Below are 23,718 nucleotides of genomic sequence, written 5' to 3'. Positions count from 1 at the left end.
TATTCGTCTGACCACACCCCTCGTTAGCTTACCTTCATAAGCAGGTGTGTGGTCACCTGCTCTCCTCCTTCCCAAGCTTTCACCACAAGGTGAGGTCAAGGGCTGCAGCGGCGTCGGATGCCGAGCGTCACCACTAATTAACAGAACTTGGTTATAGTCATAACCTAACGTTCTGTATCATTAGTGGATCCGCTCGGCATCACTCATGCACATAGGGAGGCCGAGCGGAGCCACCGGCCGACAAATACACCCCGCTGAAGGCCCCCCACAACCATCAAAACAGGGAGGACCGAGCCCCCCCGACCCCCCCTAATGGAGGGCACCCCCCCTATTAGAGGTTTCCCGGGAGGGCGACGGACCCGACCGTGCGAAGAGGCACTCAAACAACTCAACGCACAGGGTGAGCAGACTGTGGCTTGACCCCACGACTACACACACGCACAACCCGCATGCCACCCGGGAACGAATGGAGGGAACAACCTCGTTACTGCCCCCAGAATCACGGGGTCAAGGGTAAACCCAACCCGTGGCAAGGCCGTAGCAGCGGAGCGCGAAGGAAGACCCAAACCCACCAAAGGGACTGGATCCCCTGGAACGGGGGCCCGGAGAAGTCCATGATGCCAGCATCAAGACCCCACCAGGTGGGCACTTAGTGACCCCGCCCCCCACATCGCCAGCGTATTCGGACAAAGGCCCCTCAGCCGAGCGGGCCCTGTCCCCCCAATAGTACACCGCCTGGCACACTGACCCTGCAGAACAGGCAGTCAGCATGGCCGTAAGCACACAAAAAAGGATAACCAACGGAAGCAGGCAGCGCACCGGGGAAAAGACCAGGCAACAGGCTGTTAACCCGAGCCTGGAGACTGCGGACGAGACAGGCGCCAGAGGGGACAGCTGAACACAGCCGCACCGGCGGAAGGGGCGCATGCTGGCGTTGTTGCATGACCAAGCCTCCATTTAAAAAACCCCACCTAGAGGGGTGGAGGCAGAGAAGGCTGACACGATTGGCAGACGTCATGAACGTGCAGGGGCACCCTCAACCGGTTAACCCGGGAGTTGACACTGCCCCAACACACCAGAGAACCAACCACCCAGTCGTTACCCTATGCGGTGGTTGGTCCCATAACCCCCCAGGAAAAAACTCCAAAACACACCTGCGGCACTGCCGCAGTAACCGTGTTCCAGTTTCCAACAGGGTTATCCCGGGCCTACGAGTCAACGAAAACATTACTTCGGACCGGGCCCGGTGATACGGGGAGCACAGGGTCCCCCGAGGAGGTCAAAGACCACTCCAACAGGCCCCTCTTCGCCACGCGTAAGAGAAGAGCGCAAGAATGGAAAACCAGCCCCAACACCCCGTACTTGGTATTCCCAGGAGGTCACCCAACCAAGTACTAACCAAGACCAACCTGCGTGGCGGCCGAGAGCCGACGAGATCGGGCGTGTACATGTTGGTACGGCCGTTAGCCATTACGACAGTGTAGAATACAATGTACCCAACAAGGGTTCCATAGCGCTTAACCCTGCGACACCCGGACCGACCTAGCATTTCTTCCCCTGAAAAAAGCCCAAGTCCCTCAGGGTACCAGAACAGCAGATCTGCATCCCCGGCGGACAACGGGTTTAACTGATCCGGACCAGCGTGACCAGAACCAGTCCCGTGCCCTAACCACGCCGACCTGCCAACTCCAGGAGAAGGGGCAGATATGCGTGTTGATCTTAAACATAAAAAGAAGGCGCCACTCAGACGTTTCGGTGCGAACCGCGCCCGGCGGCCCACCCCCAGGGCGTGAGACCCTTCCACACATGTTCAGATCCATTCCGTTATCATCCCCTGATATGAACGAGAACCCGTCGACAACCACACAGGTCGTCGGAAGAGGAAAACCCCCATCCCAATTGCTTTATAAAAACGCTGTTTTAACCCCAAGCAACCAAGGCGCGCCAGTCAGTTACCTAATGTCCAACAGAACATCCTGAGCTAGCACTATGTGTGCGTTGGGCATATCCACATCAATAATAGGCTATTTAGACCATCTTATTGAATCCCCAAGACGCCCAGGGGAACGACAAGAGGGGCGGGATGCAACCAACTCCATGAATGAATGAATGAAAACTTTAACCAACAGATTGCAGAAAGGGTACAACACAGTACGGCTCAATACACACAATTGTTAAGGGGAGGCAAACCTGAGAAAGACGTTAGTCTTGTTTCCATCAGGGACCCCCATTTCCAATTCATATATAGACACATCCAACTCTTTATAATAATAAAGAAGAAGCATCACCCGTATGAACCCAACTGCACAGCTGGGAGTAAAAAACTGTTTACATGTTTTTACATCCAGTCACTCCTTTTGTCAAAGAGTAAAGACCGGACCTTCCCAGAAACCTTCCCACCAGTGGCGTCGTTAGCCCTGGGCTTCCGGGGCTTTAGCCCTGGGCTTCCGGGGCTTTAGCCCCGGATGTTTTTCTCCTAGCCCCGGATCTAAAAAAAATACAAAAATAAAATGTTTACATTTTTTTTAAATTTTTTTTCCCTTTTTAAATTTTTTTGATGTCAGCATCCCCATTGTCTTTGCTGAATGTTTGTTAGTGTTTGGTATTTTTTGTTGGTTTTTAGTACTTTTAAACATTTTTAGTAAGTAGTTTTCATTTGATCCTATAATTTTTTCATTCACCGATTTGTGGACTTTTTTTTTAGTGTCCTGAAAGGCGCCTTATAAATCAAATGCATTATTATTATTATTATTATTATTATTATTATTATTATTATTATTATTATTATTATTATTATTATTATTATTATTATTATTATTATTATTATTATTATTATTATTATTATTATTATTATTATTATTATTATTATTATTATTATCATCATCCAGGAGGGAAAAGACACTTTGGATAGTAGGGACTGCATCTCTGCCTGTCCTGACCAGGAAACACTTTGCAACTGTGATCTCCTCTGGCAATAGTTGGATATTGTAATGTGTGGCGAGGGGTTGCAGCAATTCCACTGAGAGAAACTGGTCTGAGGCTGGATAACATGCCTGTATGCCTCTCATAAGTTGTTATCCAACTCATGAGAACCTGCTCTCAAGCTCTTGCAGCATTCTGTCGACGACTGGATAGAACAGTCTCTGTCTCAGCTGATCTCCTGAGCTGAGGTCTGAGTTTGTGCCACAAGATGACTCAACTACATACTCGTCCATCCTCTTCTGCTTCCTCCTTTGGTGGTTGTATGTTCCTCAATCCAAAGGCCATTACATATGGTCTTTGTCCTGTCATACATGTCCACTGCCATCTCTGAGGTGCGATAACCTTTGAGTGTGTCCTGCACTGTGCTTTTAAATAGTACAGATATTGAAGATGTGCACTTTAACGCAGCAGCACCTGGAGCCATCCATACCCATGTCCAGTGTCCTATAATAAGCTTTAATCGAACCTCGGATAGTCCGGTTGGTTTGGGGTGGTGTGAAAGCTCATTCACTCTTGCAAGTGAACCCTGCTGCGGTTCATTTGAGATGTGAATGCAAAGCGGACCAAAGGCATGTGTCATACCCTCATACCCTCATACCCAAAAATCTAATTTTTTTTTATGAGAAGACTGAAACATATGTATATAATGAAACACACAATACAGTTTTTTTTTCGATTGCCTAAGCATGATTTTGAAAACGGGGCCCGGTGTTTCAAAACACACAATTAGCTAGCACAACCACACACACAATTATCAGAACACCTCAGATCCGTTGCTAAATTAAACACTTGTCAAAACCATACACTAATTTTGTTACCATATGAAACACACATTTCATATGACTTAATTCTGTTTGAACCAGTTACACACACTGCTGTGCTTAACCTAAAACACATTTAGCAATTCTACTTCTCATTGATTAGAGTACTGTAAGTGAAGTACGCAGAGAATGTGCAAATATACAATAAATTCACCAAACACTACACAAGACCAATGCTGTAGACTGATGAAAATATTATTTATTTATCTACATATACCCAAATCAATGATGCAGACTGATGAAAAAAATTACATTTTCTCTCCATATACCCAAATCAATGATGCAGACTGATGAAAATATAAATGTTCTCTCCATATAACCAAATCAGTCAACATTTCAACATGGAGAATCACAACAATACATGTCCCAGTTTTCATGCTACTATGTGCATAACACTGTAAGCTCAGCAAATATCAGACAAACATAAAATACTGTATCCAGTACAGGTTAAAATTACAGTAACAAATTTTTTTTTTTTGAAAAAATTTAAACAGAAAATACTAGACATTATCTCTTTGCCTAGCTGGATCTGGCAAGATACTTTTTTGTTGTGATTCTCCATGTTGACATGTTGACTTATTTGGGAAAATGGGAGAAAATGTATATTTTCATCAGTCTGCATCATTGGTTGTCTTGTGTAGTGTTTGGTGAATGTATTGTATATTTTCACGTTCTCTGTGTACAGTACTTCACTCTCCTTCCATTTTGGTTGAAGACAGGTGAACTCACCTGCTGCATTTTTATAGTGCTTAAACCTAATTGTGTATCTACAATTAAGCAATGGTGTGATTGTGGATCTGATGGCTGTGTTTAACCAATTGGCTCATATGTGTGGTAATTTGACATTCTGTGTCTAATGTAATGCAAGTGTGTTTAGTGTTTTGCAAATCACTGTGTGTATTGTTTTGCAAAAAGTGAGGCTGACATTGTAGGGGTGCAAATCTGGGACTATATTTTGCTCCTTGAGTGTAAGGTTTTGATAATTGTGTAATACTTTTGATCTGAGTGTTTATGCAATTGAAGAAAACTGTAAAGACTAGAGATGAACTGTTTATTTATTTTGTACATAGGCTGTGCATATGTTTGTTTGTTTGTTTGTTTATTTGCTTATGTGTATGATTCTTAACTGTGTTTTTATTTTGTTATTGGTGTATATGTGTATGTATGTACAGTATATGTATATATATTATATATATGTATATATATGTGTATATATGTATATTTGTACTCCTGTTGGGGCTTCTTGGACCAGATCAATGTTTTATCTGGCTAAATAAATAAATAAATAAATAAGAAACTGATGATTTGGTCCTGTTAACTTTGAATTTTCTATGGGGACTGCCCAGATCCCTCTCATGGACCTGGACCTCACTTTGAGAACCTCTAATGATTCTAGTTATTCAGTATTCATCTCTAATTACTCTAAAATTGCGTATTTCTGTGTTTAAAAAAAATAAATACAAAAAAGGGGGGGGGGGGGGACTGACCCCCCCCTCCACCCCCCCGGGCTGAAGCCCCCAATGTTTTCGAACCCTAAAAACGCCCCTGCTTCCCACATGAGTCGTAGTCATGAAAAAGACATGCCAACTGTGAGTCACGTGACCAACTGACTCAAGTTTACACATAAATCGAGCGTAGCAGACCCATAAGCCCTACGCTCTAACTCGACACCTCAACACTCTGTAACTCATGGAAGGCGTCGCCATAGCAACATCGCTATGACGGGGGAAACCCTGCACACGGCTCCTGTTTGTAATAGGAGTCGGCAGGATAACCCCCCCCCCCCCCCTGCCAAGACGTCCTAACGGCTCGGCCCTGACTGGCTCAGCAGAATGAGATAAAATCTCCTAAACCAATCAAGTGGGAAGGAGGGGTTTATTCGACACCCCCTCACAAAAAACCCTTCTTTCCCTACACACAAAAACAACTGTAGCATTTTGAAACCTCCGGTAGAAATGCTAATGTATAGCGTAGGCTAATACAATGGCCGCTACCCACAAAATGTGAACAGGATTTACAACAAAACAAGTCGCATGCGTGTGAATCCTACACCCGTTGACTATGTCGTACATAGCAAAAACGCTGACAGAGAGTAACGGCTAGGCCGTGGAACGTGTGTGTACGAGTATTACTGCAACTAACACAACAGCATTGTGGGACACATATACTTTGTTTAAGCAACGGAATACCACCAGTCTCTACCTGCATGTGGAGCGTCAGGCTAATAGAACCTCCTACGACTGAGTGTATGTTGCAGACCTTGCTTAATCTCGTAACACAACACGACTCATCTCACAACGTAAAAGTGCAGATTCATATTTACGCAACCCCACCATATGATTTGTTGAAGAAACACACAGTTTGTTTGGCCAAAAACATAGTCCCCCTTATATCGGGGAACTTTTTATTGTATAATTTGGCACAAAAACACAATCATAAAGGGGCCGGGAGGGTGTAAAGGAGAGGGGACACAGAGGGAGAAAGTCACTCTCAGCGGCGTCTGCCACCTCGCGCCGCTCGAGTCTTGCCACCCCGAGGAGCCCCGGAGGGACGGTAGGTAACTGTCTGCTGGTCTCGACGTTCCCTACCGTCTCCTCCGGTCATGGATGGGCCGGCGGTAGCAGAAGCGCCGTCTCTTCTCCTGGCCTTCTTGGAGGGGCCAGCAGCGGCGGTAGAGGCAGTGGTAGGGACGGCGGAGGCAGCTCGACGTCGTGGAAGCCTTCTGACTCCACCGGCAAGGACGGGAGGCGGAAAATGGGGTTGAAGAATGGATCTCTCCTCTGCCATCTCTCTGCACGTTGAGGTCATCAACCGCAGGGCCTTCCCGAACAGACCAGCATCGGAGAGGGTGGCCGTCAGAAGAGGGGCTCTCTTCTTCTCTGGCACACGGGCCTGCTCCAGCCAAAGATGGCGCTGGCTCAGGGTGGCCAGGGCGCCCACTTTCCCCATGGCTATGGCCAGCACCTGGGTAAGGTGCAGGACAGCTCCTGCCGCCTGGGTGATCTGATCGCATTTTACCTCGGTCAGATCCATGCCGCCCGTCATAATCCCCGATACAAATCTAGCTAGGTGGGCGATGTTAGACGCCGCAGCCAGCGATTGTGTACCAGCGATAAATGACTGGTCACCCCAATATGCCAATCGCCTAGCCGATCTTCCATGGAGGACCGGCTTGCATAATGGCTCCCACACCACATCCGGACAGAGGAGAGCGGCCATCGGACTATCAAGCCGAGGCACGCCCTCCCTCATACCTTTGACTAACCCCGACACCCGCGTAACTGGTACGTAGGTGGGGGTAAGTCCCATGATGTGAGACACCGCCTGACCCTGACGAACATAGGTCCCCATTGAGGGGAAAAATGGGTAGACAACATCAGCCCCTCTCACCGGGTGACGCTGCCAGAGATGACCTATGAGATCGTCAGGGACAGGAGCAGGCAATGGCAGCGGCAGCGGCACGCCGTTTGTGGCGGCGGCTACCGCCATGAGCTCGGGAAACAAAGCCCACAGTTCCCCCTGCAGACCTTCCTCCACCGAACCCGCATCCCTCACATGCAGCAGGCTGCGACTGGTCAAGGAGCCACAGTCTGATGTGGCCGATAGTAGGGCATCCTGCTGATGAGGCCAAGGTGGCTCCTCGACATCTTCGAACAAGGCGTCCCGCGGAGCCATTTCTCCCCCCTCCGGTGTTTCCTGGACAGGAGGGATACTCTCCTCCACAGGACCTTCAAACAAGAATCCATCCGACTCTTCCATGAAGTCCTCAGTTTCCATCGGAAATCCAGAGCCGGACGCATCCTCGCTGGTCTCCAGCAAGTCCCCAAACCCAGGCCGTTCGCGCCTGCATGCCACCATCTTGCGACGTGAACGGGCAGACGCGAAAAGTTTGCGTCGCAAATCCTCCGGCTCCAAAACAACCGCCCGTTCACCAACGGACGATTCCCTGGAACCAGAGGAACCAGAGTCGAGATCAGGCCATCGACGGAGCGACGGCACCGACTCCTCGGCTCTTCGGAGAGGCAAACTATCCACCGGCTGTCTCCTGGGCTGGGTCGGCAACCACGAAAGTGGCAACAGCCCAGCACCAGAACGCACGACGGAGGCGGGAATGGAGAACCGCTGGTGAAGAGTAGGTCTAGCAGGTCTACTCTCCGAAGAATACATTATGACTTAGCTTTTTCTATCGAATATTTATGAGAGAAGAAAAAAACTAAGCACAATGTAAACTCGTCACAACTCTTTTCAACTTTAACAACACGTCAAGTGGGGTACTACCGAGGCAACTTCCTTGTGGTGAAAGCGAGAAGGAGGAGAGCAGGTGACCACACACCTGCTTATGAAGGTAAGCTAACGAGGGGTGTGGTCAGACGAATACTGGTATTAAAGGTACATTTGTGGAATTTATTCAGTGCGCGTGCACGTACGCGAGGGAGTGCATGAGTGATGCCGAGCGGATCCACTAATGATACAGAACATGTTGTGTTCCTCTAAACAGAGAACATGTTGTGTTCCTACCTCTAAACAGAGAACATGTTGTGTTCCTACCTCTAAACAGAGAACATGTTGCGTTCCTCTAAACAGAGAACATGTTGTGTTCCTACCTCTAAACAGAGAACATGTTGTGTTCCTATACCTCTAAACAGAGAACATGTTGTGTTCCTACCTCTAAACAGAGAACATGTTGTGTTCCTACCTCTAAACAGAGAACATGTTGTGTTCCTCTAAACAGAGAACATGTTGTGTTCCTCTAAACAGAGAACATGTTGTGTTCCTACCTCTAAACAGAGAACATGTTGTGTTCCTACCTCTAAACAGAGAACATGTTGTGTTCCTACCTCTAAACAAAGACCATGTTGTGTTCCTACCTCTAAACAGAGAACATGTTGTGTTCCTCTAAACAGAGAAAAATGTGTGCTTCTATCTCTAGTTCAAGTTCAAGTTTCAAGTTTGTTTTTATTTGTCACAATACATGTACTTTACGGTGAAATGCTTGGTTCTGTATGAGCCCCTGAGAGTGTGATTCATACAGTAAAAAAGTAAGTAAAAGAGGAACATACAATATACAATATACAATCGAAAGTACAGCCTAGGTACAATATAAGTACAGTGAGTAAAAATGAGTAAACAGTGAGGTACAAATGCAGACAATGAGGTACAAAACTTTAAGGTAAGGTGCAAATGCAAATGAGGTATGAATGTAGTGCAAATCTCTTTAATAAATAGATAAATATAATGTAGTGTTAAAGTGAGTGTTAAGGTGAGTGTTTGTTTAAAAGTGAGTGTGTGCATGTGGATGTGGGTGCAATGATTGTAGATGATGGGTTGTTATATAGAGTCATTGAGCATCCTGATGGCCTGGGGATAGAAGCTCTAAACAGAGACAATTTTGTGTACCGTAGCTATCTCTAAACAGAGAAAATGTTGTGTTCCTACCTCTAAAGTCTAAACAGACAAATGTTGTGTTTATATCTCTAAACAGACAAATGTTGTGTTTATATCTCTAAACAGAGAACATGTTGTGTTTATATCTCTAAACAGACAAATGTTGTGTTTATATCTCTAAACAGAGAACATGTTGTGTTTATATCTCTAAACAGACAAATGTTGTTTATATCTCTAAACAGACAAATGTTGTGTTTATATCTCTAAACAGACAAATGTTGTGTTTATATCTCTAAACAGAGAACATGTTGTGTTTATATCTCTAAACAGACAAATGTTGTGTTTATATCTCTAAACAGAGAACATGTTGTGTTTATATCTCTAAACAGACAAATGTTGTGTTTATCTCTAAACAGAGAACATGTTGTGTTCCTATACCTCTAAACAGAGAACATGTTGTGTTCCTACCTCTAAACAGAGAACATGTTGTGTTCCCACCTCTAAACAGAGAACACGTTGCTGTTAATATAGTCATTACTGTATGAAACCCATATAAATCCATAAACCCATAGAAACTCATACAAAAAAGGATGTTTTTGTAAGAGGACGTTGTTGCCTCATACGGAAATTACAAAGAATTCCACTGTGGACATTAATGGGTTAACACTCCTCTGAAATAAGGAAGACACATAGTCAGAAAAGAGACTCTTTTAGAATCACGAGACGCTACAACACTCACTTTATTGTGCCCCCCCCAAAAACGGAAGGTGCTGTCTTTGTCTACTAGGGGCAACAGTGGCTCAGGATGTAGAGCGGCCATCTGGTAATCAGACGGTTCCTGGTTCGAATCCATTCTTAACTGCTCCCGATGAGCATGTCGGCACCTTGCATCATCGCCTCTGCCGCTGGTGTGTGAATGTGTGAGTGAATGGGTGGAACAAATTGTAAAGCGTTTGGGATAAAATATATATAAATTCAGTCCATTTACCAGAATTTGTATTATTATTATTTGTTTATTTCTTGCCATTTTAATTATTTTAATTAATCTTTGCAATTCCTTTGTGAAGCACATTGTATAGCACCTTTCATACAAGAATTGCAGCCAAAAGTGCGTCACAGCAGTAGAATAAAATAGACATAGGCATACAATTACCATAGAATTGGCAGAATAAAAGCAATGCATAAAGTGCAGACATAAAAATAGGCATAAAATTAACATAGAATTTCCATCAAATGTGCATACAATAGACAGAATAAAAGCAGTGCAATAAAACGTATTAAATCCCTACAGCAGAGAGTCGCTGGCTCTTTATCACAGATGTGTACCCAATCATACAGATAGCTCCCTAGCACACTAACAGTATATCTCACAATGAAGATGCTTAGAGGAAAGCTAGGGATGCACGATACAGTATATCAGTGACCATATCAGGGGCGGATTTAGGATTGTAGGAGATCCGGGGCTTAGCCTAGATGGGCCCCTTTTTTTATTATTATTTTTCCTTTTTTTTGTAATTTTTTTTATTTTTATTTTTCCTTTTTATTTAATTTTTTTGGCAGGCAAGGGGTGGTTTGGAGGGTGTCTGGCACGACCCCCTCCACGACAGATTTGTTTAATGAACCTGTACGTGCAATTTCCTGCAATATAGAGCCTTCAATCTTGACCAATAAAGCTGCTCTTTTCACTATAAAACTCAGTTAACCATAACGTAGTTATGGTTAGATTTATATATTGGGGGGGGATATATCATATTTTTCATATAATCAAAAAGTGGTGGAGCAAGATCATACCTTTGCTCCCCCAAGTTCAATAGTGGGAGAGCAGAGATGCTCCGAATGCTCTTATGGCCAGGCGTCTATGATTCACCGATACAAAGTAAAATAGTGCAGTGCAATAAAATAGTTAGTAAAATAGAATAAAATAATGCAATAGTGCATTGCAATAAAATAGTTATCATCGTATTTTTTCGGGAGGCCGGTAAGGAGTGCATTACAGTAGTCGAGTTGGCTTGAGATAAAGGCATGGATCTGGTTTTCAGCGTCCTTTTGATTTATAAATGGCCGTACTTTAGCTATGTTTCTAAGGTGGAAGAATTAAGTTTTTGTCAACTTGTTGATTGTGATTTAAAGCTTAGGTCTGAGTCTACCATAACACCAAGACTTAACTCACTCAAATACAGTTAGCAGCTGGATAGACCACAGATGGAAATTAGCTTCTGCTAAATCTGGTGCAAACATATTTTCATGTAACAATGATGAATTGTAAAAAAAAAAAAAAAAAAAAAAAAAATCATTTAAAAAAAAATTTAATTAAAAAAAAAAAAAAATTAATAGATTCGGGGCTTTTCAGAATACATCCGGGGCTTGAGCCCAGGTAGCCACCCCCTAGCTCCGCCCCTGGACCATATCCGTATTAGCCGGGATCTGTGATTTCTTTCATCATAAAACTGGACAGAAATATAACATCTTATCTGCAAACATATATCGGCTGGTGATAGTGATTTATTTTATTGATTGCATTGGTCTGATGAGCAAAACTGGGCAAAACTGTTTCTTTGGGTAACGTTACTTGCATGTGACAAAGACACAACACAGGATTGTGGGCTGACATTGTTTCATTATGTACAAAATGTACAACATTTGATTATCATAGACATTTGTTTTATTTATACAAATCACATTGTTAATATCAGTTATCGGCCAAAATGTTCATATCGGTGATGCCCAATGAAAGCCTCCTCCTTTCAGTGTGATGGTGTGAGGGCTGTGGGTGTGTGTGTGGGTGTGTGTGGGTCATGAGCTAGGGACTGAAACGAATAACCACAAAACTGCTTACGCAGACGTTTTAGGAGAAGGGGAAAAATAAACAATACAAAACAACCTTTACAGGTGAAAGCCTCAAAGTGAGTATTTAAGAAAATAAGTAAAGTCCAAAAAAAACAGGACGACACTCAGAGGTATTGTAGAAAGAATAGATAAGCCAGAAAGGCAACTCCTAAAAACAGAGTTTATATTGAAAACATAAAACAATAAACCTCCACCAAGGGAGTTTATGTGCAAAGGACAGTTCCAAAAGAACAAAAGAAAACACTACCATAAAGGACTCAGCCTCTATAAAGTAAAGTGTAAACTAAGCCAGTAGCCGAAAACAAGATGGCTACAAAAGAAGGCTAAATGCTGAATAGGGCATCGAACATTGTACATATGTCTATACTGAACACTGTGACCTCATTTTTTTTACTTCTAATTTACATGCTATACTATGTTATTTTATTTCATACCTATCTTGTCTTGCACAGTCTCTGGAGCGTAACAGTAAGAAGCATTTTGTATAAAAGTATTCTGTACTTCTGTATGACAACTATTAAAGAAACTTGAAACTTGAAACTTGACTACACTTAAATATAATGAGCCTGACCAAACATATAGCCAGCACAAGGAAATTAATTAGCAGTTGACACTGCGAGATCCAAACTTAAATAGACTCAACATGGCCATAGGCACAGCTGCACTGCGTCAGGTGCAATCAAGCCCACACACCTGCCGACCCATGAGGCAATTAACCACAGGGACCAGGGATTGACAGCTATCCCTCACAGAGAGGTGAACTAAAGCAACATTTGTGTGTGTGTGTGTGTGTGTGTGTGTGTGTGTGTGTGTGTGTGTGTGTGTGTGTGTGTGTGTGTGTGTGTGTGTGTGTGTGTGTGTGTGTGTGTGTGTGTGTGTGTGTGTGTGTGTGTGTGTGTGTGTGTGTGTGTGTGTGTGTGTGTGTGTGTGTGTGTGTGTGTGTGTGTGTGTGTGTGTGTGTGTGTGTGTGTGTGTGTGTGTGTGTGTGTGTGTGTGTGCGTGCGTGCGTGCGTGCGTGCGTGCGTGCGTGCGTGCGTGCGTGCGTGCGTGCGTGCGTGCGTGCGTGCGTGCGTGCGTGCGTGCGTGTGTGCATCATGTGATGAACAATGGCACTTTTCTATTGAAAACCATGACAGGCGCTGCTGCCCAAGCCCTGCTTTTGTGAATCAGATGCTAAATTTAGTCCCATCTAGTCCACTGGACCACACGTGAAGTGAGCTGTGTTTCTCTCTGCGCTTCAGTTGGCAATATGGCAACCAATATTGTTACCAAAAGCTCACAATATGTCTTTTCAGAATAATTTCAGCGTTTAAAATATATATATGTTTGGCTGCTTTTGAGGATGTTTTAAGTATTGATACTTTTAAACTGATCTGCCCGTGCTGTACCTACTGTATCTCAGAACCATTGCACATTTCCTAAGCCTGTTCCGTTATCCCTTCCTCCTAGTCTTCTATCCTTCCTCTCCCTCAGCCTTCTCATTGGTCAGGTCACAGTGCTTCCTCTACCTCAGCCTTCTCATTGGTCAGGTCACAGTGCTTCCTCTCCCTCAGCCTTCTCATTGGTCAGGTCACAGTGCTTCCTCTACCTCAGCCTTCTCATTGGTCAGGTCACAGTGCTTCCTCTACCTCAGCCTTCTCCTTGGTCAGGTCACAGTGCTTCCTCTCCTTCAGCCTTCTCATTGGTTAGGTCACAGTGCTTCCACTACCTCAGCCTTCTCATTGGTCAGGTCACAGTGCTTCCACTACCTCAGCCTTCTCATTGGTCAGGTCACAGTGCTTCCTCTCCATCAGCCTTCTCATTGGTCAGGTCACAGTGCTTCCTCTCCCTCAGCCTTCTCATTGGTCAGGTCACAGTGCTTCCTCTACCTCAGCCTTCTCATTGGTCAGGTCACAGTGCTTCCTCTCCCTCAGCCTTCTCATTGGTCAGGTCACATTGCTTCCTCTACCTCAGCCTTCTCCTTGGTCAGGTCACAGTGCTTCCTCTACCTCAGCCTTCTCATTGGTCAGGTCACAGTGCTTCCTCTACCTCAGCCTTCTCATTGGTCAGGTCACAGTGCTTCCACTACCTCAGCCTTCTCATTGGTCAGGTCAAAGTGCTTCCTCTCCCTCAGCCTTCTCATTGGTCAGGTCACAGTGCTTCCTCTACCTCAGCCTTCTCATTGGTCAGGTCACAGTGCTTCCTCTACCTCAGCCTTCTCATTGGTCAGGTCACAGTGCTTCCTCTACCTCAGCCTTCTCATTGGTCAGGTCACAGTGCTTCCTCTACCTCAGCCTTCTCCTTGGTCAGGTCAAAGTGCTTCCTCTCCCTCAGCCTTCTCATTGGCCAGGTCACAGTGCTTCCACTACCTCAGCCTTCTCATTGGTCAGGTCACAGTGCTTCCTCTCCCTCAGCCTTCTCATTGGTCAGGTCACAGTGCTTCCTCTACCGCAGCCTTCTCATTGGTCAGGTCACAGTGCTTCCTCTACCTCAGCCTTCTCCTTGGTCAGGTCACAATGCTTCCTCTACCTCAGCCTTCTCATTGGTCAGGTCACAGTGCTTCCTCTACCTCAGCCTTCTCATCGGTCAGGTCACAGTGCTTCCACTACCTCAGCCTTCTCATTGGTCAGGTCAAAGTGCTTCCTCTCCCTCAGCCTTCTCATTGGTCAGGTCACAGTGCTTCCTCTCCCTCAGCCTTCTCAGTGGTCAGGTCACAGTGCTTCCTCTACCTCAGCCTTCTCATTGGTCAGGTCACAGTGCTTCCTCTACCTCAGCCTTCTCATTGGTCAGGTCACAGTGCTTCCTCTACCTCAGCCTTCTCCTTGGTCAGGTCAAAGTGCTTCCTCTCCCTCAGCCTTCTCATTGGCCAGGTCACAGTGCTTCCACTACCTCAGCCTTCTCATTGGTCAGGTCACAGTGCTTCCTCTCCCTCAGCCTTCTCATTGGTCAGGTCACAGTGCTTCCTCTCCCTCAGCCTTCTCATTGGTCAGGTCACAGTGCTTCCTCTACCTCAGCCTTCTCATTGGTCAGGTCACAGTGCTTCCTCTACCTCAGCCTTCTCATTGGTCAGGTCACAGTGCTTCCTCTCCCTCAGCCTTCTCCTTGGTCAGGTCACAGTGCTTCCTCTACCTCAGCCTTCTCATTGGTCAGGTCACAGTGCTTCCTCTCCCTCAGCCTTCTCCTTGGTCAGGTCACAGTGCTTCCTCAGCCTTCTCATTGGTCAGGTCACAGTGCTTCCTCAGCCTTCTCATTGGTCAGGTCACAGTGCTTCCTCTACCTCAGCCTTCTCATTGGTCAGGTCACAGTGCTTCCTCTACCTCAGCCTTCTCATTGGTCAGGTCACAGTGCTTCCTCTCCCTCAGCCTTCTCCTTGGTCAGGTCACAGTGCTTCCTCAGCCTTCTCATTGGTCAGGTCACAGTGCTTCCTCAGCCTTCTCATTGGTCAGGTCACAGTGCTTCCTCAGCCTTCTCATTGGTCAGGTCACAGTGCTATGACCCTTTGTCTTGGTTTTTCTCTCCAGTGTCATCAGATTTCACAGCGGACGAGCAGTTGGAGATTGAGAGCATTAAGATGCACAAGAAAAACCTTCTGGATGACATCCAGGTGAACACACACACGCGCACGCACGCACGCACGCACGCACGCACGCACACACACACACACACACACACACACACACACACACACACACACACACACACACACACACACACACACACACACACACACACACACACACACACACACACACACACACACACACACACACACACACACACACACACACACACACACACACACACACACACACACACAGAGACACAGTCACACACACACACACATTGTATGAAGAAATAGCCCTACTGTATCTCCTTTGGCCAAGAAGGGACTCCCTCATAGCTGACTGGTAGACCGTCTCTTCCTGTGGGTTTGAATACCAGCCCATTCAAATGTGTGTAGATATTTATACTGTATGCATGAACCAGCTGTGTTCTGATCTCCTACCTGTCCAGAAGCTAAAGATGGAGATAGAAGACGTCATGACGGATATTCTCACCTTTGAGGAAACGTAGGTTTCAGCTGGAAATCCCCACCTCATCAGCATTCACCTTACAGTGTAAACCTCCTCACCTTACAGTATATACCTCCTCACCTTACAGTATATACCTCCTCACCTTACAGTATAAACCTCCTCACCTTACAGTATCCTCACCTTACAGTATAAACCTCCTCACCTTACAGTATATACCTCCTCACCTTACAGTGTAAACCTCCTCACCTTACAGTATATACCTCCTCACCTTACAGTATAAACCTCCTCATCTTACAGTATAAACCTCCTCACCTTACAGTATATACCTCCTCACCTTACAGTATACCTCCTCACCTTACAGTATAAACCTCCTCACCTTACAGTATATACCTCCTCACCTTACAGTATATACCTCCTCACCTTATATACCTCCTCACCTTACAGTATAAACCTCCTCACCTTACAGTATAAACCTCCTCACCTTACAGTATATACCTCCTCACCTTACAGTATATACCTCCTCACCTTACAGTATAAACCTCCTCACCTTACAGTATATACCTCCTCACCTTACAGTATATACCTCCTCACCTTACAGTATAAACCTCCTCACCTTACAGTATATACCTCCTCACCTTACAGTATATACCTCCTCACCTTACAGTATAAACCTCCTCACCTTACAGTATAAACCTCCTCACCTTACAGTCTCCTCACCTTACAGTGTAAACCTCCTCACCTTACAGTATATTCCTCCTCACCTTACAGTGTATACCTCCTCACCTTACAGTGTAAACCTCCTCACCTTACAGTATATTCCTCCTCACCTTACAGTATATACCTCCTCACCTTACAGTATATTCCTCCTCACCTTACAGTATATACCTCCTCACCTTACAGTATAAACCTCCTCACCTTACAGTCTCCTCACCTTACAGTGTAAACCTCCTCACCTTACAGTATATACCTCCTCACCTTACAGTATAAACCTCCTCACCTTACAGTATATTCCTCCTCACCTTACAGTATATACCTCCTCACCTTACAGTATATACCTCCTCACCTTATATACCTCCTCACCTTACAGTATATACCTCCTCACCTTACAGTATAAACCTCCTCACCTTACAGTCTCCTCACCTTACAGTATATACCTCCTCACCTTACAGTATATACCTCCTCACCTTACAGTATAAACCTCCTCACCTTACAATCTCCTCACCTTACAGTGTAAACCTCCTCACGTTACAGTATATTCCTCCTCATCTTACAGTATAAACCTCCTCACCTTACAGTATATACCTCCTCACCTTACAGTGTAAACCTCCTCACCTTACAGTATATACCTCCTCACCTTACAGTGTAAACCTCCTCACCTTACAGTATATACCTCCTCACCTTACAGTGTAAACCTCCTCACCTTACAGTATATTCCTCCTCACCTTACAGTGTAAACCTCCTCACCTTACAATACCTCCTCACCTTACAGTGTAAACCTCCTCACCTTACAGTGTAAACCTCCTCACCTTACAGTGTAAACCTCCTCACCTTACAGTCTCCTCACCTTAGAGTGTAAACCTCCTCACCTTACAGTATAAACCTCCTCACCTTACAGTGTAAACCTCCTCGCCTTACAGTATATACCTCCTCACCTTACAGTGTAAACCTCCTCACCTTACAGTGTATACCTCCTCACCTTACAGTGTAAACCTCCTCACCTTACAGTGTAAACCACCTCACATTACAGTGTAAACCTCAAACAAACAAAGACAATTAAATACTTAAATCAAACACTTAATAAATGCATCTTCAGTCTCTTTTTGAACAATATTTAGTTTTTTTTCTTTGCGGATATGATTTAAAATGATACTGGCTCTATAAAGTATGATGATGGGGTATATACTGTAACTTTGTTGTTTTAATGCAGAAAGAACGCAGAGAAAGGCAAACAGTTTTCCAATGGGAAGAAGAAATTCAACATGGATCCCAAAAAGGTGAGCAAGAGATTGTGAGGGCTGTATGTGTGTGTGTGTGTGGGTGGGTCATGAGCAGATAACAGGGACTCTTAAAGTTATCCGGGACACGGACAACCACTAGACTGCTTACGCAGATATTTTAGGAGAGGGGAAAAATTAAACAACAGAAAACAACCTTTACAGGTGGAAATCTCAAAGTGAGTAATTAAGAAAATAAATCAAGTCCCAAAAAATAGGACTACTCTCAATAAAGAGGTATAGTATAAAAGTAAATAAGCCACAAGGACACCTCCTAATAAAGGAGTTTATATTGGAAAAAGTAAAACAATAAACCTCCACTAAGGGAGTTTATGTGTAGAATCACGTGAGTAGCCTAAAATAAGAATGACTACCATAACGCTGAATTCTGAATCAGAGATCAGACTACGCTTCAATATAATGAGCATGACCAAAAGGACAGCCAACACTAGGAAATGAAAAAGCAGTTGACACTGCGATCTCCAAACTTAAATAGACTCCACATGGCCATAGGCACAGCTGCACTGCATCAGGTGCAATCAAGCCCACACACCTGCCGACCCATGAGGCAATTAACCACAGGGAACAGGGATTGACAGCTATCCCTCACAGAGAGGTGAAATAAAGCAAAAATAGACAGCTGTCCCTCACAGAAAGGTGAAATAAGGCAAAAACCATGACAGAGATATAAAACGTTAGGTTATGACTATAACCAAGTTCTGTTAACACTTAGTGAACGCTCAGCGTTCATTGCATATATCTCACTTCAGCATATATACACTGAATAATTTCACAAATGTACCTTTAAATGCCAGCATTCATCTGGCCACACCCCCATCCGCTTACCTATATAAGCAGGGATGGTGCCACACACTCATCTCCTTCCCAACAAATTTCAGCACAATGAAAGATCAAGGGCCTGCAGCGTCGTCTAAACGCTGAGCGTTCACTAAGTGTTAACAGAACTTGGTTATAGTCATAACCTAACGTTCTGTATCACACTTAGCTCACGCTCAGCGTTCATTGCATAATAGGAGCTGAGCGGGAGCTAGAAGCTCGACAAATGTACCCTGCTGAGGCCCCCCACAACCATCAGACCAGGGAGGGCCGAGCCCCCCCGACCTACCCTAATGGAGGGCACCCCCCCTATTGGTGGCTTCACGGGAGGGCGACGGACCCGACCGCGCGAAGAGGCACTCAAGCAACTCAACGCACAGGGTGAGCAGACCGTGGCTTGACCCCACGACTACACACACGCACAACCCGCATGCCACCCGGGAACGAACGGAGGGAAACAACCTCGTTACTGCCCCCAGAATCACGGGGTCAAGGGCAAACCCAACCCCGTGGCAAGGCCGTAGCAGCGGAGCTCGAAGGAAGACCCAGACCCACCAAAAGGACTGGACTCCCTGGAATGGGGGCCCGGAGAAGTCCATGATGCCAGCATCAAGACCCCACCAGGTGGGCACGTAGTGCCCCGCCCCCCACATCGCCAGCGTATTCGGACAAAGGCCCCTCAGCCGAGCGGGCCCCGTCCCCCCAATAGTACACCGCCTGGCACACTGACCCTGCAACAGGCAGTCAGCATGGCCGTAAGCACACAAAAAAGGTTAACCAACGGAAGCAGGCAGCGCACCGGGGAAAAACCAGGCAACAGGCTATTAACCCTAGCCTGGAGACTGCGGACGAGACAGGCGCCAGAGGGGACAGCTGAACACAGCCCCCCCGGCGGAAAGAGCGTAAGCTGGCGGTGTTGCATGACCAAGCCTCCATTTAAAAACCCCCACCCAGAGGGGTTGAGGCAGAGAAGGCTGACACGATTGGCAGACGTCATGAACGTGCAGGGGCACCCTCAAACGGTGAACCCGGGAGTTGACACTGCTCCAACACACCAGGGAAACAACCACCTTGGCGTTACCCAATGCGGTGGTTGTTCCTATAACCCCTCAAGAAAAAACTCCAAAACACACCTGCGGGTATACACCGGCTATACCGCAGTACAAGTGTTTCAGTTTTCAAAAAAGGGTTAACCCAGGCCTACAGGTCGACGAAACATTACTTCGGACCAGGCCTGGCGATACGGGAAGCACAGGGTCACCAGAGGAGGTCAAAGACCACCCCAACAGGCCCCTCTTCGCCATGCGTGAGAGAGGAGTGAAAAAGAATGGAGAACCAGCCCCTAAGCACACCGTACTTGGTATTCCCAGGCGGTCTCCCAACCAAGTACTAACCAGGACCAACCTGTGTAGCGGCCGAGATCCGACGAGATCGAGCGTGTACAGGTTGGCATGGCCGTAAGCCATTACGACAGTGCTGAGTAAAAACGTACCCAACCAGGGTCTCCATAGCGCTTAACCCTGTGACACCCGGACCGACCTGGCATTTTTCCCCCTGAAAAAAGCCCAAGCCCCTCAGGGTACCAGAACAGCAGATCTGCATCCCCGGCGGACAACGGGTTCAACTGATCCGGACCAGCGTGACCAGAACCAGTCCCGTGCCCTAACCACGCCGACATGCCTACTCCAGGAGAAAGGGCAGATATGCGTGTCGATCTTAACATGAAAAGAAGGCGCCACCCAGACGTTCGGGCGAACCGCGCCTGGTGGCCCACACCAAGGGCGTGAGACCCCTCTACATATGTTCAGATCCATTCCGTCATCATCCCCCAGACATGAACGAGAATCCGTCGATAACCAACCCAGGTCGTGGGATGTGGTCGTCGGAAGAGGAAAAACCCCCATCTCAGTTGCTTTATAAAAACGCCGTTTTAACCTCAAGCAACCAAGGCGTGCCAGTCAGTCGCCTGTTTACAGCGAGCTAGCACTATACGTGCGTCGGGACACACCCCCATCAATGAACAGGCTATTTAGACCTGTCATTGAATCCCCAAGGCGCCCAGGGGAACAACAAGAGGGGTGTGACACTTCCTAACTCCAACACTTTTTGAATAGAAAAGAAGGAAGCACCAACAGTATGTATCCCAGTCTACACAGCCGGGGGTAAAAAAAATTCACATTTTTACATCCCACCACCCTCCCATAGGAAGGAGACAGGGATCCCCAGAGAGACTTCCCACGCAAGCTGTACAGATTGAAAAGAATATATTGCACCTTGAGCCATGTAAATAAATTGGTTTTAGGGCTCTCCGGGGAAGAGGCACTGAACCCATACACACTCAATAATCGAATTGAATCGAATACATACACAATAGAATAGGACACCTTCTAGAGCAGGGGTCAGGAACCTTTTTGACTGGGAGAGCCATAAAAGCCAAATATTTCTAAATATATTTCATTGAGAGCCATATAGTATTTTTAACGTATAATAAATTAAATATGTCTTACTTTTAATGCGACTTCTGGTGCTGCATGGTTTTGCTGATGGCCTTGTAATCTGGTTCATACGTGCTGAGGTTGAGCTTCATGCAGGCGTTGAGGCTTCCATCAGTTAAACGTGAGCGTAGGTTGGTCTTAATGTTCCTCATATGCAAGAATGACTGCCCATATGCATATGTACAGCCAAACATGGTCAATACGGCAATACTCACACTGCATTGTGTGGTATGTCACAGGAAGCTCGTTCCAAGTTTTAAGAATCAGCTGGTCTTCAGGTTGAAGATTTTTTATTTCTGTCCACTTGTGTTCCCTCGCCAGCTCTGCTCGCTATATCTTCAGCTACAGATACTATTAGCTGTATCTTCAAAACTAATTTCTGTTTACTTTAAAATGACACAGTATTATTAAGAAATATCACAAGTATTAAAAAAAAAAAAAATTTTTTTTTTTTTTTTTTTACTCAAACATTTCTGGGAGCCATATGCTGTCACCAGAAGAGCCATATATGGCTTGCGAGCCATAGGTTCCCGACCCCTGTTCTAGAGGGTCCACTCACTTTGACAATCTGAGGAGGAAGGCTCTGTACTCTGATGGAGGCTCCCTCACATGGAAGGAGGAGTCCGAACTCACAGAAGGCCCGAATAGGCGCTTGGTGAGGAGGAGCCCTGACCACCCCCCTGAAACAGATCCATCACATGGACCTGAACAGCACACGGAAGTCCTACCAACAGAGACGCGCACGGTGACGTACTCTATGGCGGGGGAATTTCTGCGGCGCACACGCCCAATATTCCAGGCCGTGGGACCAGGAAACTCCCCCCCCCCCCCCCCCCCCCTCCTGTAACGTGCCGAACCGCAACGTGACAGGAACCTTGAAGGACAGGGGGTGTACCCCTGACCGACAGAAACAAGGGGGAGAGGAAAGGTTACCAGTTCACCCCTTTACGACCCCACACCCATGATACGATGTAATGACAAAAAAATAATATGACACAGTCATAGTCAGCTCTATGAAGCGTTTGACAGCTTCACACAGCGCATGAGCTAACCTGCTATCTGATTTTTACTAAGGAAAAAACACAGCATAGAGAGGGCTCTCTAAGAGCCCCGGTCCAACATACACATGTGCTTCTGTGGCCAGTCCAACCCAGTTGTAGGTCACATGACACACACAACCCATCATCACCTACAAAAAATGGCAAAAACACTCTACAGAGGAACGCCGTTTTTCATAATGAGAGAATACATAATTCTCGATTAGTATCGGCCACAGGCCTTGCTAAGCACACACGACAGCGACCAAACAATCTTTTCTTTTAGGAAAATAAAGTTTCTCCAGCAGTTTTAGCACAACCTCAGCAATCAAGCTAAGGATTACATCGCATCCCTACCACACAAAAGACACAATGTAGTGCAACAACATGTCTGATAGGAGGATGAAAAAGTCCCCAGGGAACCGGGGGGAAACACAATCCTCTTATTTCACCCTTAATACGGCCAGTTAAAACAGGAAAACCTGTTAATATGTGAACACACTGTTCATTGTCATCACAGGCTGAGAAAAGAACATTATTTTACTCACTTGTCACTAAGCATAGCTTCATAGGTTAGTTACCTTAGTTGTGAGTACACGGTACATATAAACACACATGATGTTTCTCACACAACAACCAGATCATTTTCACATCTGTAACAACCCGATTTGCACGGAGAAGCTAACTGCCAGTGACAAAGACAGTTCACACATAACTCGCGTCGTATCCTAAATGCATTGCAGCAACACACGTTTTGGGAAAACATCGTTATTCACAAAACATTTAGAAAGGTAAAACCAGAAGACGTGTTATAAGGTCTGGTCAAACCTTGTCCTACCCGGAACGTAGATCAGCGAAGTGCAGTCTCAAGACACCGTAGAAACACAGCCGTCCTGTGTTGTTCGATCCGGGCAGCGTCGCCGCTCTACCCGTCGCAACGGTCCCTTTGTTGACGCAATCCTTGCCGTCCTGGCTCAGGGCAGGGTCGACGAACATCCCCTGTCAAAGATGACGTCGTAGTCAAGAGTGTAAAACATGTTATAATCAAAGCACGTTCAACAGAGTAGCATTAAGCTAACGGCCGCTCCAACCGTCGGTCGCTATTACCCCTGCTCGCGAGACGCCGAGCGAACGGCGCACGCGACCAGAGGGGAGCTCACGGCGGCGCGCGAGTAGTCGAAGCTACCTCGCGCTGGCCTTGTCCGATAGCAGCAAGCTAACGTTTCCTAGTGATCACAACAGTTAGCGCCGCAGCTGACAGCTGACTGGCTAACAGTAGGCCCAACCTCTGTAGGCCATGCAGTGAT

The 23,718-nt window shown here is 46.0% G+C and overlaps 1 protein-coding gene across 1 annotated transcript in view; it reads left to right on the top strand.

Moving 5' to 3' along the window:
• cyth4b (cytohesin 4b) overlaps nt 1-23,718 on the top strand; it is a 126,752-nt gene that overhangs the window by 6,769 nt on the left and 96,265 nt on the right. Inside the window, exons 2-4 of the mRNA XM_084318116.1 lie at nt 15,536-15,618; nt 16,029-16,084; nt 17,976-18,042. Coding sequence (XP_084174242.1) covers nt 15,536-15,618; nt 16,029-16,084; nt 17,976-18,042 — 206 coding nt within the window. The remainder of the gene's footprint in view (nt 1-15,535; nt 15,619-16,028; nt 16,085-17,975; nt 18,043-23,718) is intronic.

This window comes from Notolepis coatsorum (assembly GCF_963971535.1).
Source record: "Notolepis coatsorum genome assembly, chromosome: 7".
Classification (NCBI taxonomy): Eukaryota; Metazoa; Chordata; class Actinopteri; order Aulopiformes; family Paralepididae; genus Notolepis; species Notolepis coatsorum.
This window is presented reverse-complemented; position numbering and strand designations above follow the sequence as displayed.